At 44.6% G+C, this 18713-nt stretch overlaps 1 protein-coding gene across 4 annotated transcripts in view; it reads left to right on the plus strand.

The window, feature by feature from the left end:
- The window catches only part of ARL13B (ARF like GTPase 13B), a 79813-nt gene that overhangs the window by 53141 nt on the left and 7959 nt on the right, over positions 1 to 18713 (plus strand). For 2 of the 4 annotated variants that reach the window (XM_088442030.1, XM_088442031.1), the window contains exons 6-11: positions 4408 to 4513; positions 5412 to 5614; positions 5945 to 6056; positions 6453 to 6696; positions 14574 to 14690; positions 15297 to 15751. In XM_088442030.1, the coding sequence (XP_088298156.1) occupies positions 4408 to 4513; positions 5412 to 5614; positions 5945 to 6056; positions 6453 to 6696; positions 14574 to 14690; positions 15297 to 15460 (946 nt within the window). In that variant the 3' untranslated portion in view covers positions 15461 to 15751. Of the gene's footprint in view, positions 1 to 4407; positions 4514 to 5411; positions 5615 to 5944; positions 6057 to 6452; positions 6697 to 14573; positions 14691 to 15296; positions 15752 to 18713 lie in introns of those variants that run through there. The other 2 variants (XM_088442032.1, XM_088442033.1) reach the window with 2 other exon arrangements.

An 18713-nucleotide genomic window follows, 5' to 3' on the forward strand; every position in this document is an offset into this window, starting at 1 on the left:
AACAATCTTCAATATGTCATTGGGATTTGTCTAATGGGTGGCACTGCCCATTTATTTATTTTGCAGTTACTGTATGTAATATTAGCCATTAACACAGACATAACATCCAATTTATAATAATAGTTATAAACATGCAGAGAAATGTTTTTATTCAGAATGTTTTTGTTGAGAATTTAATCACACTATTAAATACAATTAAGCCCTGTATACATACGCTGTGTACTGTATTGGTTTATGTTTCCACAAATGCTTTGTAGGGGCATATATCACTTTTATCAGGGATTGTCACTTGAAATTTAAATCTCTCAACGCAGTTTAATAAACGGCCTCTTTATTGACCCAAGTTATGTATTAAACTTGTGTAAATGTATTAATCAAAAATGTGACTTCCTGAAGATGGCATCTACAAAACCTGTTGTTTTCAATACTGTTTCAGGACAATGCCCAGCGGCAAGATTGGCTACAAGGGGCAGAGTCATTTTTTCAGATTATAATCAGACTAGTAAAAGGACTCTGCATGTGCCAGGTCACTTCATTTCTCCCTATCCCCCCACTCTGTCCCCTCCCATTGTCATTTCTTATCTCTTTTTGGCCAAGAGCAGTGAGGTGCTCCAGCTAAGGTCTATCCAGTCACGCTGCAGTCAGAGCCAATGAAGGGGCGGCACGCAAGTCTACTCCCTCTGCGCATGCATGTAGGAGGTGGGACAGACTTGACCAGACTTATGCTGCCCATCCACTAGAAGACAGGAAAAAGACTGCACGATTACCACATTGTAATAGTGCAGTCGTTAGTCAGTCTGTGATGAGCCTGCACTGAATGAGCAGTCGTTCAGTGTAAGCACAATCAATCATCTGCAAACATGCTGAACCTGATGTTATCGTCAGGTTGTGAAGCATGTTTGCCCGATGATGGATGTCTAAACGACCAGCTGGAGCGCACATTGCTGGTCGTTTTAGACATTTTTGCAAACGATTGAACGATATCGTTATCGTTCAATCGCTCAATTTAATCTTCTAGTGGATGGACACCTTTGGTCTAAAATCCTCTCTAGTTTTAAATATAAACCCATCTTATATTCTCTATGCTGCTTCTTTGAATTGAAAATCTGTCTACTGCACAAATAAACACTCATATCAGGGAGCAAAATCTCTGAACCTTCAATAATTAAGGACAATCGTGTAGAGTATGTAAATTGGAAACAAGTCGTATAACGGATCATAAAACTGATCTATTGCAAGAACAAAGTTTAAAAAAAATCACATAATATAAAATTATTGATATTCTATAAAAATATTAATCCTAAATGTTAATCTATATCAGGCCAGGCCTACCCGTGGCTCTCCAGCTGTTGAAAAACTACAAGTCCCAGCATGCCTTGCCACAGTTATACTTTTAGGGAATGCTAAAACTGTGGCAGGGAATGATGGGACTTATAGTTTCACAACAGCTGGAGAGCCACAGGTTGGCCAGGCCTGATCTATATCATCTAATCATCATTAGCAGTGCAATGTGACCTCTTCATATAATTTGTCTGGTAATGCCAATAACAAACGTTTCCAATAACACAATAACATATGACCTGTATCTGAGAGTTACAAATGCTCAATGTACGGTATAAACTAGAAACGGGTATAAAAGTACTTAACCTTTCTGATCAATTTGGCCAGCTTGTTAGCCTTCCTTCTCACTGGGCACGCTGACATAGGGCCTGATTCATATAGGCTCGCAACAGCGCACGCAGTTGGGTGATTGTTGCGTACTGTGCATGCGTATGCATTGCTCGTGCGCGAAGGCACAACTGCGATTGCACTGCGATCAAGCAGAGCAATCGCAGAGTGATTGACAGGCAGTGAGCGTTTGGGGGGTGGTGACGGGGCTGTGTGGTCAGAGAAAGGCAGGCGTGTCGGTCTGTTTGAACGCCGTTGCGTGGGCGTGCATAAATTAGCCATTGTGTTTGCATACGCAGCTAGAGTACTCACTGCGTGCAACGAGGTTTGCAATTTCTAAGGGCTGCTGTAATTCTGCGTGAGGGGCCAATAGTACTCAAGGTTACCGATGTTTGTGGAGGTTTGCAAGGTATATACGGATGTTAGATAGTGGTAATGGGAGGCAGTGCGACAGCATTGCGATAGCAGTCCTTAGCATATTTTCACAGCAGACCTGCATGCGATTACGGAGCTGCGATCTCAGTAGCGAACCTTAATGAATCAGGCCCATAGTCTGCAGTTATCCACTTTAGATAAATTCATCAGTGTTTAAATCTCAAATTCTCTGAGATCTAAATTTCCCTAAAAATCTAAATTTACAACTTGATCTAAATGAATCCTCTCTTGTCCCTTAAGGGGCCTATTCACTAGGCGAATGAAAGATTGAACGGCTAGCGTTCAGACCTTCAGGTCACCGAGGTGCGGTGCCCGCACTGAACGTCATTCAGTGCAGGAGCCCAACCTCCTATCTCTAAACATGCCAAACCTGACGATCGTCGTCAGGTTGACGGGCATGTTCAGTAGATAGTCGGGGTCGGCAAGGATCCAGCGTGCACGCACATCGCTGGTCCTTGCCGGCTATCCATTACACGACTTTCTGTATGATGCGACCAAAACCTCCTGGTTTTGGTCCATCGTGCAAAAAGTCGTGTAATGGTTAGGCCACTTAACTGTAGGTATAATATTGTAGCCAGATTGTAAGTATCTCACAGATTCAGATGGAAAAAAACTTATGCCGTATAATAAAGCAATGTGATATTTTGAAATAAATACAAAAAAAGATACAAGAGCTATAATCCGAGATATATATCTATATATACTCACTCAACCATCTGTGGTGCTTGAGGTGCCATTTAAATAAAAAAAAAAATCATACATGCTCTGCATGCACCTGATTACGCTCCACATTGTATTTCATTTAAATTCAGGGAATGTTGGTTCCAAAATGTTGCAGTAATTTCATAACCCAGTCAACTGCGTCAGTCTTCCCTTTTCTCATGGGTTTAGGGGTGCTAGCTCATTAGCTGAAAGAGACAGAACCAAGCACATCAATTAATGGGCATCTGGGGAATTGGCAGATAAGAATTGGCTTACATATGGAAAAATGGGGTGCAAGAGAAAGTGTGACCCAACAATTTCATATAAACAATAAGCTTTAATCTACGACACTGAGGTATGTGACCACACCATTTAAATTAAAAAAAAATTAAAAATCATACATGCTCTGCACTCACATAATTACGATCCACACTGTATTTCATTTAAATTTGGGGAATATTGGTTTCAAAATATTGCAGTAATTTATCAAGCCGGCCAACTGTTTCAAAGTCGCCTTGAGGTTATCTATCTGTTTTCATGTAAATCAGTGATTTTGGATGTGAAGAGTCTCACCCGGAGAGGTTTTATTTATGTAATTTAAGTTGGTATGTTGTGCTATTGAGTGGGTGTGGATTATTGTAACTATACTAAATAATTCAAACAAGCAAATAGTATTATAGCAGTATTATGGTGCATACACACGGTCAGATGAACGATTTTACCAACGATTTGAATGATTTCTGGCCGCATTAAAATGAATGGAATCGTCCAAATCTGACTGCAAATACATCAGATGTCAGATATCGTTATCTGATAAGCGGGAACGCACATCGTTCATCTGACAAACATGTCAAGGCCCCCATACATCAGCAATTGATTGCAGCAATTCTGCAATTTGCAATCGATTGTGTATAAAAATATTTCCCTTTTTCAATCAATTGTGGCAATTCTGCAATCGATTGAAAAAGGGAAATATTTTTATACACAATCGATTGCAAATTGCAGAATTGCTGCAATCAATTGCTGATGTATGGGGGCCTTCAGATATGTCAGATTTTCCTTCCGATATGAAAGTTTTTTAACTTCGTTATTGTACAGATCTGAAGGAAAATCTGACCGTGTAAATGCACCATTACCTAGACATTTACACCATTGTTTTATATAATAGTAACTACCGAATGTAAGTAACACAATACTGTAAAGTGTCCCAGTCTGTACTTCCACCACAATAGTAGTACTAGTACTACCAATTACCATTTGGTGAATTGGAAACTAAATATTTTACAGTACAATGTAATTGATACATTACTCTAGGGAATGATTATGCTGTATAGTATTTAATGCATCTATAAATATAATGTGATATTTGGAAAAAAAAATAGGACAATATTGTATTCTGCTATAAGGAATTTTACTATTCTATCTTGTGAAACTTGCACTTTGTCCCTTCCAACAGTAACCCCCCTGGTTAGTCACTGAGATTTTCCACTTACATCTAGTACACAAAACATTGGGCTACAGACCCTGCCTAGTATTCTGAACATGTATGTTTATGTATATTCACTAATCAGGTTTGTTGTTTGTATTTTTTTTATATTGCAGTTTGGCGAATAAACAGGACCGGGAAGGCGCTATGGCAGAAGCTGATATCATAGAGTTTCTGTCACTAGAGAAACTGGTAAACGAAAACAAGTGCTTATGTCAAATTGTGAGTATTTTATGGTTTACTATTTTTAACATCACTTATTAAAGTTGTTTCTTTATCGTGGAATGTACTTGGAGGTTGTGACGCTCTAAACCTATGTTTTGAAATTAAACCAGATACAAAACCCTTTTACTTATGCCACTTTCACACAGAAGCTGGGGCTTTTACCCGGCTTTTGGAGCACGGGTCGGTTCCAGGTCCAAGGCCAGTACCCCCTTTAAGACCGATGAAATTGCTGGGTCAAGCATTTGGACCGATAATTTGCCGGGAAAACCCGGGTCCTCCTCCTGTGTGAAAGGGTCAACCCAGGTTGCAAATTCCCGGGACTTCAACCCTGGTCACGACCAGGATCAAAGTCCCAGGAATTTCGACCCGGGTTGACCCTTTCACACAGAAATGTACCCGGGCCAACTTGACAACTTACTGGGTGTTTACCGGGACCTTTTCTATGTGAAAAGGGTATAAATCTGTTTAACTTTCTGATCTGAATTAGCTTATTTCAGCTCAGAATTCAAACCGATTTATGGAGTGAACCTGAATAAAGCATAAGGACTTAAATGATTGGATCGTATCTGTAATGTTAGCACCTCTATATTAATATAAAATATACACTAAAATCAGGATTCAGGTTCACTGCAAAAGTTGCTAAAACTCCTTTTTGTGGCCATACTCAGTCAGATCTAGGTCTAATTTGATACATTACTTTCTTATTGTGTTCCTTCATAATGATGTTGCAAGTCACTTAGTCTATCAAAGACACAGGGATGATGTAAGGATGTCCTCATTATACCTTTTATAACAATTTTTAGTTTAAGATATATTTTAATTTTAGATTACAATAAGGATAACTTTTTATATATGAAGTGTGATGAAATAAAGAGGTACTTTTTTTTACTTTCAGGAGCCATGTTCAGCAATCCTAGGCTATGGGAAAAAGAATAATGTACATATAAGAAAAGGCCTGAACTGGTTACTAGCAGTTATAGCAAAAGAGTTTGATACATTATATGAGCGCATCCAAAGGGAGACAGCGGAGCAGCGGGCCCAGGAAGAGCAGGACAAACAGAAGATAGCAGAGCGGGTGAAAAGGGTACGGATGCAAAGGTAATATGTTACATGCTGGCAGTTTAGTCCAATAACCTGTTTCCACATAATATATACTAGCAGGCAGCCTATGGCACTCCATCTGCTGTGGTACTACAATTCCCAGCAATGACCTCCTAGCCTCTCCAAGTTTTGTTAGTGCATATCAAATCGCACAAGCAGTAAGGTTTTCCTATGGCTCATGTGACCTGGACTTGCGGTATAACCAGCCGGCACTACTAATGGCATGAACTCCTGGCTGATCAGTAATCATCTGTTGGTTGGTGCGTTGTGCAGAAGATTATCACACGTGTGCTGAATATGATCAGTGTTTTATTTCACCATGTACAGAGAAGAAAGGGAAAGGGAGGAGGCAGAGCAAGACGGACGAGATATAGTTGACGAAGACACTTCTGTTCCTATGGTCAATCCTTTCCAGCCTATATCTGCGGTTATTGTGGAGGTATGTTATAAAATGCAATATTTATAGTGTTGGTATAAAGAATGTAGTCTGATATGTATGATATGGATGTGGTTTTATAATAAATATCACTTTTGGGCATATTTCACATTTCCAAATCTTACCCTGTAATTGTACATCAGGTGTGAGTGCGTTTTATGGCCGGACCATGACTCATATAACGAATTAGAACAGCTGGTTACTTGTGTACTTCTGAAGAATAAAGGAAACTGTATTTATATATATATATATATATATATATATTGGTAGATAAGTGACAGCTGTGCAGGAACAAACATACCACACCTTGTTGGCCGCCCGTTAGCTGCTCATGGAATTAATAGTAATTATAAATTATTATCGGTTCAAATCACTTTTATATTTTTATTTGATTGCCAGAATGAAACTAAAATCAGGAAAGAAAAAGATAAAAAGCGACAAAAGATGGTGAATGGACAAACTGGAGGAGAAATTCCCCTGGAGGTTAAGGCAGATGAGGAGGAGATGGACTCTGGGAGCGAGGGGAGCCAGAACAGCCAGGCACCACAGGACGGACATCTACTAGAGTCCTACAAAGATGCTCTGGCCCAAAAGCTGGAGCAGGAGGATAGACGTGTAGAACCCTTCGAAGGAAGAGAATCAGGTATTTTTGTTTTAGAAATTGCCATAATCACAGGATACCTATTGCTGGATGGAAATGATCATTCAAGCGTTTAAAGGGGTTGTATGTTTTCCTCAGTTTTTGACAGCGACTGAAAGAGGGGTGAGAGAGCCTTGTTCACCTGTCACGTACTGCCTTGTCCTGTGTATTTACTTTTGAAGTTACAGCTACTACATGTAGCTGTAACTGTTGGGGGACTGGGGATGGTTTCCCTTTGCTTTCTCCTGGGACTCTTCTTCACTGCAAGCAGCTAATTATGTACAAGCACAAGGCGGCTGTAACTTCCAAAGTAAATCAGGTGGGTGGAAGGTTCTTTGTTTATTGGTAAAACAGGAGTTACTGGTAAAATTAAACTTTCAACCTTTTAACCAGTGCTTCTAAAAGCCCCACACTAACTAACAAGTGACTTGTCCATCAACGTGCACAAATCCTTTTACTAACTCCAAGATTTGGTGCCATAACAGTTGAAACGTGTTCCAACTACAGTGTAAGTGTATCTATAGCTAGAGATGCACAATTGCTAATAGACACCTTGAGGACTCCTGTGAAATACTAAGAAGCATCGTAGCAGCTTCATCAGGCAGGGTAGAGAGGATAGCAGAGTCAGCTTACAGATAACATAGAAGTGAAATAAATTAATGAATTAGCCCCTGCTGCTTATTATTTATTAGCCTACATATTATGCAGCGCTTTACAAGGAATATTTAATCACATGCACATATATATATATATATATATATAATTATAATATATGTTAAATTAGCCAGAAGCCATTTAACCGGGATGTAGTTATGATCCTGGCAGTCGGGATGCCAGCCGCGGAATCCCAACACCAGTCAGAAGTCTGACGCCAGCTTCCAGACCTCTGCAACCCTGACGGTAAGTATTGGGGTTAGGGGGAAGGTTAGGGTGTGGAGGGGGAGGTTAGGTTTAGGCTGCAGGAGGGATGGTTATGTTTAGGCTGCAAGGAGGGAGGGTTAGGTTTAGGCTGCGGGAGGGATGGTTATGTTTAGGCTGCTGGAGGGAGGGTTAGGTTTAGGCTGCAAGGAGGGAGGGTTAGGTTTAGGCTGCAGGGAGGGAGGGTTAGGTTTAGGCTGCAGGGAGGGAGGGTTAGGTTTAGGCTGCAGGGAGGGAGGGTTAGGCTTAGGCTGCAGAGAGGGAGGGGGGGGAAGTAGGGTTAGGTTTAGGGGTAGGTTTAGCCTGCTTACCGGTAGGTGTTGGTTTTGTAACCTAGTCAGGATGCCGGCGTTGGGATTCTCTGCGCCGGGATCATGATCCCCGGCATCCCGTACCCAACCCATTTAACCTACCAGTATGGTTTTGTAGTGTGAGAGGAAACCAGAGCACCCAGAGGAAACTCGCACAATATGGTGAGAACATAAGAACTGCCTTAGATAGGATCCTGGTTTGAAGCAAACCCATGCTATCCACTGTGGCAGAAAAATATATAGCACTTACAGCGCTGGAGGAATGAAACGGCTCATTGTAAAATGAAATAAAATAATCTCTAAATAAGATAACACATTTTATTAATATACCAAAAACCAGGGCTGTAACTAGGGTGGTGCGCAATCTCTCAGCCGGACGCACGCTGTTATTAGAGTGCATTGCGCGGCACCCAGCTCTACTCTGAAGAGGCAGCAGCCGGCAGCCTCCCCCCTGCATGTCAGTCACTCTGCCTCCCGACAAGTCCCACATAGCCTATTGGGACGGGAGAGACGTCATGACGTCTCTCCTCCCACAGTTCCCAGGGTGAGGAGCTGTTGAGTGGATCAGGTGTGCACTGCACAGTAGGTGATGGCGGCGGTGCGGTGTCCCACACACAGTGAGTGACAGCCAGGTCTGGCGGCAGCCAGCACCAGTAGCAGTGCCACTCAGAGGCGTAACTAGGGTATTTGGAGCCCCAAGCAAGATGAAAAATTGCGCCCCCTTTGGCGTGCGTCAAAAATGGGTGTTGCCACCTGCTACGTGACTGACACCCCTGTACTACACATTCTTATTAATCTAAAATACAAACTCGTGGCCAGCCAGCTACTGTGGGACTACATGTCCTAGTATGCCCTGCCACAGTTTTAGCATGCCCTAATAGCAAAATTGTGGCAGTGCATGCTGGGATGTGTAGGTCTACTGTGGCTTGGGGGCCGCAAGTTTGACACCACTGGTGTAGTAGCTTGATATAGTTAGAATTCAATTGGTAGGGTGACTGACTGCAAAGCATGAATTGAAAGGTTCAATTCCCAACTATGACTGTATTTTAAATTGAGAATGTAAAGTAACTTGATATGGTTAGAATGCACAGGCTTCCCTTGTAACAGCAGATAGCTCAATGGTAAGCTGTCGTACAGATTCGATTCCCAGCTATGACTGTATTTTAAAATATGACTATGACTGAAGGGGAGGAGATGTGATCAGATTCAGAGAGGAGATGCCGGACCAGGACTCACAGATCAGGAAGCTGCATTGCAGAGGGATGTTTCTTGTATAACGGCAACTTCAGGATACTCTGCCGTGTTGCCCCCCTCTGCTGGGCCTGCTACAGCCCCCTAGTTATGCCACTGGTTCCACTTCCAATGACTGACATGTTCATCTGCGGTGTCCAGTAGTAGGTCCCAGTCCTTAGGTATTGCCAGCTCCTCCTACTCTCTATACACGGGTAAATTTACTAAGCTCTGTGTCGAGATTGCACAGGTGTGTTTTAGAACTTGGAAATTTACTAGAGGCAAACTCTGGTATGAAATTATGAAACTCTCTTTAAAACACGGGTGAAAACACAATTGGAAATAAATACACCATAGGCCAAACTTGCAGGTACTTTTCATAGCCAGTAATACAACTCGGGAATTTACCAAGAATCTAATTTTAGCAAACTCTGGGCCTGGGTTCACTACGGATCGCTATTCTGCTTATACGCACGCAACGCAGTTGCTAATATCAGCGGTGATATTTAAATGTTTGCATTTGCATTGCAATCACAGCCTGACATAAGGATGCCCACTTCCCCATAATCACATCCGTATACTTGGCCAACAATGAGAAACAATCGGTAACATCGGACAGTTAATGAAGCTCAGACCTTACTCAGGAATGGCTTACTTCAGCGCACGCTATGAGTCCACAGGCGGCCTCTGGTGCGATCGCCATGCCGCTGCAGCACAACATAAGTGTGCCAAATTTTCCTTACACACGAGACCGCAAAACCATTGTTAACATCAAGTACCATTTGCAGCCTCACGCACACTTGCACAAGCTCTGACCTTACTCAGGAATTGCTAACCTTGTCACACGCTATGAGGCCTCAGGCTGCATAAGGCATTGCAGTGGCTAATTTATGTACGCCCCTGCAACGCTGTTGAAACGCACTGGCACGCCTGCGTTCGGCCGACCATCCTGTTACCACCGCACTTCCTGCCATGGGTCTGCGAATCCTCTGTGATTGCTTTTCCGATCGCAGTGGCTACTTCGCACACTTCGATGCATGCGCAGTACGCAACAATCAAACAATTGAGTGCATATAAGCAACTGCGTTCCTTGCTGAATCAGGTCCTCTGTCCTAAATAGAAATTTCAAATAGACTACCTCCTGAGCTGCGTGTTTGGCAGAAACATACACAGATCAGTGTGATCTGTGTATGTTTCTGCCTGTAAGTAGCCAAAAAAGGGTTAAAGTAAAAAAAAAAAAAGAACGACATGGGGTCCTCCCAAAGCATAACCAGCCTCGGGCTCCTGAGCCATTCCTGGTTCTAAAAATATGGGGGACAAAATGTGTAGCGGTCCCCCGTAGCTTATGACCCAGCACTGGACTTTGTGAGCCAATCCTGGTTTTAAACATGCAAGGAAAAAATGTTGTGGGGATCTTTGTATTTTTAAAACCAGCACCGTTCTCAAACTAGCCGGGGTGTAATGCCACAGCCAGGGGACCCTTTCAACAGGTTACCCTGGCCAAAGCATTAACGTCAAAAGGTGGTTAAGGCTGAATTCCTTCAATCAGAACAGCTCGCTGAGCTCATGGGAGAAGCTTGGGGTACTCCTGCCAAACGGTTCCAGGTCCCAAAAGACTAGCCTCTTTTTACCCTCTCCCTACTAAGGAGTGTACTAAGTGGGATGTACTTCCCTCTGTTAATTCGCATGTGGCACGCTTAGTCAGAAGCTCTACGCTGCCTTTACCATATACATCCTTCCTTAAGGATGCCACAGATAGAAAACTTGTCTCAAGTCAGTCTACTCGCTTTCTGGCGCTATCACTAGGCCGGCTATGGCTGCGGCCTGGGTGGCTAAGGCTATTGAAGGATGGGCAGAGGCACTGGATGAGAGCCTGCCATCAGACGCTATTGGGGAACAACTGGCATACATCTCCTTTAAGGCATCTGCGACTTCGGTAGTCGCCCACTGGGTCCTTTGGCTACGGTCCTGGAAGGCGGACACGGGAGATCCAAGAAGGCACTTGAAACCTTACACTTCTCTGGAGACAGGTTGTCTGGCACAGAGTTGGACAAGATTGTGGCTACCGTGGCAGCCTCAAAATCTGCCTTTCTGCCATCAGCAGCTGCCCCTAAGCCTAGGCTGTCCTCTTCTCAGTCCTTTCACCCCCAGCGTAAGGCAAGAGGACAGGCCTTTCCCAGGCAGTCTAGTTCCAGTCTTGGGCGGCCAGTCATCCAGCTTCCAAGTCTGTTGACAAACCCTCCGCCTGATGGGGTGGGCCTCCTCCTGGGGGATCCCAGGGTGGGAGGCCGACTTCTTCAATTTTCTGTCTCTTGGAGTCAATCAACAACAGACGCCTGGGTTTGAGAAGTGGTCTCTCAGGGGTACGCCCTCACCTTCCTGAGGCGTCCTCCCCAGCATTTGTTTTGTACAGGTCCCCCATCAGACCCTATGAAGGCCCAGGCCATCCAGGAGACCATTCACTCCCTGCTGCGTTCAGGTTTGATGATACAGGTGCCTTCGGCTCAGAGAGGAACTGGTTTTTATTCGACTCTTTTTTTGATTCAGAAGCCGAATGGGTCTCATCGGCCTATTCTGAATCTCAGATCCCTCAACAGGTTTATCAGAATGCCCCAGTTCTGCATGGACGATCAATTATCCTGGCAATGGAGCCTGGGGATTTCATGGTTTCTCTGGACATTCAGGATGCATACCTGCATGTACCTATTACTCCAACCCACCAGCAGTTCCTACAGTTTGCTGTTCTGCAGCAACATTACCAGTTTCGGGCACTGCCTTTTGGTCTGTCAACAGCCCCTTGTGTATTTACCAAAATAATGGCGGTTATGGCGGCACACCTCAGATGCCATACTTAGACGACCTCCTAGTCTTGGCAGACTCACCAGTTGTGTTACCAACGCCATCTCCAGCTGACCGTGGACTGCCTGCAAACACACGGCTGAATCATCAAGTTGGATAAAAGTCCTCCCTATCTCCGACACAGCGACTGATACATCTGGGTGCACTCCTAGATTCTCGAATACAGAGGATCTTTCTGCCAGCAGACACGATTTTAACCTTACACTTGTGGGTGCGCAGCTTGCTCCACAATCTGAGGGTATCTATTCACTCAGCAATGCAGGTCCTGGGGTCCATGGTATCCACCTTCAACATGGTGGAGAACGCCCAGTTCCACTCCAAGCCCCTTCAACAACTGATTCTTTCCCAGTGGAACGGACAGTATACTCTGATCCAGTCCCAGACGATCCTCCTCCCCCCAGAGGTTCGGCTTTCCTTCTAATGGTGGCTACAGACATTCCATCTGGACAAGGGTCGCCCTTTCCGGATTCCAGATTGGCATCTGTAGTGAGTAGTTCCCAGCCTTCGCGGATAGGGCGTGGTTATCGGTCATAATTCCTTTCGGGGACGGTGGACAACTCAGGAAAGTCGCCTGCCCATAAACATTCTGGAGCTTCGAGCAGTGTACAGAGCACACAAGCGCAGGATTTCTTCTAGAGCAGGCCGTTCCAGATCCAGCCTGACAACATAACTGCGGTAGCCTACCTCAACCATCAGGGAGGCACGCAAAGTCGGGCAGCCATGCGGGAAGTGGCAAACATTCTGGTCTGGGTCGAAGGTCCTCTCCCAGCAATCTCTGCAGTGTTTCTCCCCGGAGTCCTCAACTGGGAAGCAGACTTCCTAAGCCGTCAGGACATACACACCGGAGAGTGGGCTCTCCACCCGGATGTCTTTCAACTCCTGGTGGGCAAATGGGGCCTGCCAGACGTAAACCTTACATCACAACAAGGTCTCCAGGTACAGGTTCAGGACCATAGACCCCTCAGCCGCCTTCGTGGATGCTCTGGCAGTGAGGTGGGACTTCAATCTCGCATGCCTCTTTCCTCCGATCTTCCTCCTCCCAAGGATGCTTTGAAAGTTCAAGCAAGAAGGCGGCACGGTGATACTAATAGCCCCGGCCTGGCCCAGGTGACATTGGTTCACCGACCTACGGAATCTCTCCATAGACACTCCATTTCCTCTATGTCAGGATCTACTAGCACAGGGTCCTTGCCTGCACCTGGACCTACCTTATCTGTCTTTGACGGCGTGGCTCTTGAGTCTTCCCTCTTAAGAGCCAAGGGTTTCTCTCACTCTGTGGTCCAGACGATGCTCAGGGCTCGTAAACCTGCCTCAGCCCGCATCTATTACAGAGTTTGGCACTCTTACTTTCAATGGTGCACCCCCAGAGGCTATGACCCTACAGTTTTTAGGGTCTCCCAGGTGCTTGCCATTCTCCTGGCTGAGTTAGACCTTGGTCTTTGCCTGGCCTCCCTTAAAGTTCAGGTTCTGCTCTGTCAATCTGGTTCCAACGAAGGATTGCTCTCCTCCCTGACGTTAGAACATTCTTTCAGGGGGTTCTCAGTCTTCAACCTCCTTTTGTCCCTCTTTTTGTATTTTATGGCTTTCACAAGCGAGGCTGGCCAGCTAACAAACAGACTCTTGCTCGCATGACAATCTCTCAAGCCTACACGCAAGCTGATCTTCCTGTTCCAAACAGGGTCACAGCACATTCTACTCTGTCTGTGGGACCCTCGTGGGTGGTTCGATGTGGCGCTTCTGCTGAACAGCTGTGCAAGGCAGCCATGTGGTCGTCCATCCACCCCTTTCTCAGGTTCTACTCCTTTGATACCTTTGCCTCTCAGGATGCTTTCTTTGGGCGTCCGATTCTCCTTTCTGCTAATGAGCGTCCCCAGCCTTAGGGAAACTGCTATGGGACATCCCCATGGTATCTCTCTGGATTCCCTATGGAGCCTGAAGGAGAAATTAAGAGTTATGGTAGACTTGCCTTTGTTAACTCTATTTCTTCAAGGTCCATACGATCCACAGGGCGCCCTCCCTGATGCACCTGGCTTCAATGGGTATTTTCTCTCTTGATCACTGATTCCTTCTTCTGGGAGATTGTATCTTGAGAATAATGTTCTTCCTTTTCTTCTTTCCTGCTCCTGTATTTGGGCTTGTTTACAAAACTGTCTGCCTGTGGCTGGTGGCGGGGTATATGTGAAGGAGGACCAGGCCATCCTGGTAGTTAAATCTTTAACTGTTTGGTGCCTGGATCACTCCAACCACACACACACCCCATGGTATCCCTTTGCATCCTATGGACCTCGAAGAAATAGAGTTAACAAAGGTAAGTCTACCATAACTTTTTTTGACACAAAATACACACATGCAGCCTGCACATATGTTACTGATATGTGCAGGCTGCAAGTTCGGGTGAGTTTGGCTGCCCGAACTTGTACTCGGGAATAATAACGATCACATACACCACCTAAAAACACGATTCAGCAAATCACGATTCTTAGTAAATGTGAGTATTTCAGCTAGCAAAAGTCTCCTGTGTTTCAGTGTGGTTCTAAAATGTAATGTTTTTGTTTTCTGTAGCTCACAGCAAAAAGAAGACAAAAAAGCCTAAATTAAAAAGAAGTAACAAAATAGAGCCTTTAAGTGCGGAGGAATCTGATCCAAAAAGCCCAGCTACACCATTACCTCAATTACCTGGTGAGTAAAGAAATGAACCATCTGGAAGAGGATTTCGGCATAAATGACAACGATTTTGTTATTAATTTGTGGACCACTTCTAATCTGAAGAGTCTTTTACATAGATGGCTCAGACTCTCTGATCACTTCAAATCATTGGATGACCACTAGCATGATTCTAAGATGGAAACAACAAAGTAGTTTACCCAAGAACTTCATTAGCTAACAATTTGTTTTGGCTGCTATAAAGAACTTATATTTTAAATATTCTTCTAAAAATATATTTGCATGTATTTTAAGTATTACTATTGTATGCAATTTTTGTGTAATGTTATATATGTTAATATCAGTATTGTTGATTGATTAGTTTTTAAACCGTAAAATTTATTTTTGGAAAATTAAATTATTGGTACTGTGTTGCTATAAAAATATGCTAGTATAAAGAATGATATATTAAATTGCTCTGTCTTTATATTTTATTATTTAAAATATTTTTTTTAAGATGTTTAGCATACAAATTAACTTTCACATTCTTTTCTAATTATTTCATTTTACAGTTTCCTCAGGGCCAACTCTCAGTAGTTTGTTCTGTTATTTTAAGTGAAATTGTGTTTGTTTTTCCTGTAGTTGGCTGGGGAACCCCAAAAGTTACTAGATTTCCAAAACTTGAGCCCCTTGGAGAAACACATCATAATGGTAACTGTAAAATGCCTTTATCTTCTGTTTCTTCGCATGCAGATCACTATCCATTGTCCATGGTTATAGCAGCACTTACTGCACGCTCTCATTAACACATTGTATTCCCCTTGCATGGCTGTTGTCTCACAGGCATCGGGCATCAATCTGCTGGGCTTGTCATCTCCTATTTCTTTCTCCTTCATTAGTTTATTAATTTCTAAATATTAACCGCATGAAATGTAGGGAAGGTAATGTTGGGATTGTAGAGAATGCGACTGGCACAGAGATTGCTGAATATATATCAGTGTTTGTAAGTGAGAGAAGAAAATTCAGCTTTCATCCTAACCCACTGCTCCCCCGGCTCACTGTCTCCCCTGTATGTCTGCCCCTTCCCTGTAAAATGTGCTTTTCCTTCCCTTATACTAAAATATACTACTGCCAACAGTGGCACCTAACACTTGGTTTCTGTTGCCTTGCTGCTTATTTGAGTATTATGACCACTGTAGCAGCAATATTTATAATCCAAGGCCTTGTACGGCAATGTTTTGCTCTGTAAGTCACTGTTGTCTATGTACTTTATAAGGTGCTGCAGAACTGTGTGGCACCATGTAAATCAAGGAGATATATACATACATGCATATATACACTGTGTGTGTGTGTCTATATATATATATATATATATATAATATACACATTCTGACGCTCATTACATGTAAGCATTGTGTACATATTTTCAGATAGCTAATCCAAGTTCATCTCTTAATCCACAGACAGTGAGATTTCTGGAACTTTGAACTTTTATTAATGCAGACTGGAATGATTGTCTATATAATACAGCTGTGGTTCTGTAGAGTAGATCAATGTACTTGTGGTAACAAAATAAAATAAGAGAATAAACAATGCGAGATAAGATATGCAGTGCATCCGGAAAGTATTCGCAGCACTTCACTTTTTCCACATTTTGTTGTTACTGCCTTATCCCAAAATGGAATAAATTCTTTTTTGTCCTCAAAATTCTACACACAATACCCCATAATGACAACGTGTAAAAAGTTTTTTTGAGATTTTTGCCATTTTAATAATAATAAAAAAAATAAAAAAAAATTCGAAGAAATCACATGTGCATAATACTTTGTTGATGCACCTTTGGCAGCAATTACAACCTCAAGTCTTTTTGAATATGATGCCACAAGCTTGGCACACCTATCTTTGGGCAGTTTTGCCCATTCCGCTTCACAGCACCTCTCAAGCTCCATCAGGTTGGATGGGAAGCATCGGTGCACAGCCATTTTCATCTCTCCAGAGATGTTCAATCAGATTCAAGTCTGGGCTCTAGCTGGGCCACTCAAGGACATTCACAGAGTTGTCCTGAATCCACTCCTTTGATATGTTGGCTGTGTGCTTAGGGCAGGGCTTGACAAATTTTTCTAAAACCTAGGAGCCAGGATGAAAGTGTAGGAGCCAGACCACCCCTTCCCCCGGGGCAGCATTACTGAGCACCTATGCCCCGGGCAACCAACCCCCATGGTCACACCACTAATGGGGTACCCCAAGTAAACCACCCTCCCACAGCCACATTACTGAGTAACTAACCCCCTCTCCAGGCAACCAACCCCCAGAAAGACCACCCCTCCGCAGCCAAAAAAACCCCAGCAAGCAAAGCCACCGCCGGCAGTGGCTGAACTAGAGAGTGGTGGACCCAGATGCAAGAATATGCTTTGGGCACCCCTCTGCAGTGCCCCCAGTAGTAGTCCCCCCTCTGCAGTGCCCCCAGTAGTAGTCCCCCCTCTGCAGTGCCCCCAGTAGTAGTCCCCCCTCTGTATTGCCCCCAGTAGTAGTCCCCCTCTGCAGTGCCCCCAGTAGTAGTCTCCACTATGCATAGCCCTTAGTAGCGTCCCCCTATGCAGTGCCCTAGTAACACCCCCCTCTTATACAGTGCCCCAGTAGTGGTCCCCATATACAGTGCCCCCAGCAGTGGTCCCTGTGTAGTGTCCCTTTAATCAGTGCCCCCAGAAGTGGTCACCCCTATGCATTGCCCCCAGTAGGTGTCCCTCCAGTAGTAGTCCCCCCTATGCAGTGACCCCAGTAGTAGTCCCCACTATGCATTGCCCATAGTAGCGGCCCCACCCTGTACAGTGACCCAGTAGTGGCCCCCCCATACAGTATCACCAGTAGCAGCCACCCCCACCTAATGCAGTGCCCCCACAGTAGCAGCCACCCAAATATGCAGTGCCCCCACAGTATCCCCAGTAACGGCCACACCCTCTATGCAGTGCCCCTTAAAAAAAAAAAAAAAACAACGCAACTTACCTGATCCATGGTCCTGCCGACGAACACCGCTGTCCACTCCTCCAGGCCCGCTCTGCACTATGGGAGAGACGTCACGTCTCTCCCATCACCTGCTTCGGGGTGAGCCGGAAGGCAGAGCTCATGAGTGAGCTCCAGCCGGCTCACTCCGTGGACGACGCAGCAGCCAATGAGAGTCTGTCTGACTCTCATCGGCTGCTATAACAAACATACAGCCGCCGCTGGCGGCTGTATGTATGTTACTCTGTAGTGTGGACTGCGCTCGTGGTCTGCACTACAGGGCCCGGGGGTTGCTGAAAATCTGGTCGCCAGGCAACCAAATCTGGTTGCCATGGCGACCTGGCCCCCGGGTTTTGCCCTGGCTTAGGGTCGTTGTCCTGATGAAATATGAACCGTCGCCCCTTTCTGAGTTCAAGAGTGAAGAGCGCTCTGGAGCAGGTTTTCATCCAGGATGTCTCTGTACATTGCTGCATTCATCTTTCCCTCTATCCTGACTAGTCTCCCAGTTTCTGCCGCTGAAAAACATCCCCACAGCATGATGCTGCCACCACCATGCTTCACTGTAGGGATGGTACTGGCCTGGTGATGAGCGGTGCCTGGTTTCCTCCAAACATGACACCTGGCATTCACGCCAAAGAGTGCAGAGAATTTTGTTTCTCATGGTCTGTGAGTCCTTCAGGTGCATTTTGACAAACTCCAGGCGGGCTGCCATGTGCTTTTTATTAAGGAGTGGCTTCTGTCTGGCCACTCTACCATACAGCCTGATTGGTGGATTCCTGAAGAGATGGTTGCCCTTCTGGAAGGTTCTCCTCTCTCCACAGAGGAATGCTGTAGCTCTGACAGAGTGACCATAGGGTTCTTGGTCACCTCCCTGACTAGGGCCCTTCTCCCACGATCGCTCAGTTTAGATGGCCGGCCAACGCTAGGAAGAGTCCTGGTGGTTCCGAACTTCTTCCATTTACGGATGATGGAAGCCACTGTGCTCATTGGGACCTTCAAAGCAGCAAATATTTTTCTGTACCCTTCCCCAGATTTGTGCCTTGAGACAATCCTGTCTCG

The sequence above is a fragment of the Taudactylus pleione genome, unplaced genomic scaffold (assembly GCF_031769625.1).
Source record: "Taudactylus pleione unplaced genomic scaffold, aTauple2 ptg000303l, whole genome shotgun sequence".
In the NCBI taxonomy this organism is placed as follows: Eukaryota; Metazoa; Chordata; class Amphibia; order Anura; family Myobatrachidae; genus Taudactylus; species Taudactylus pleione.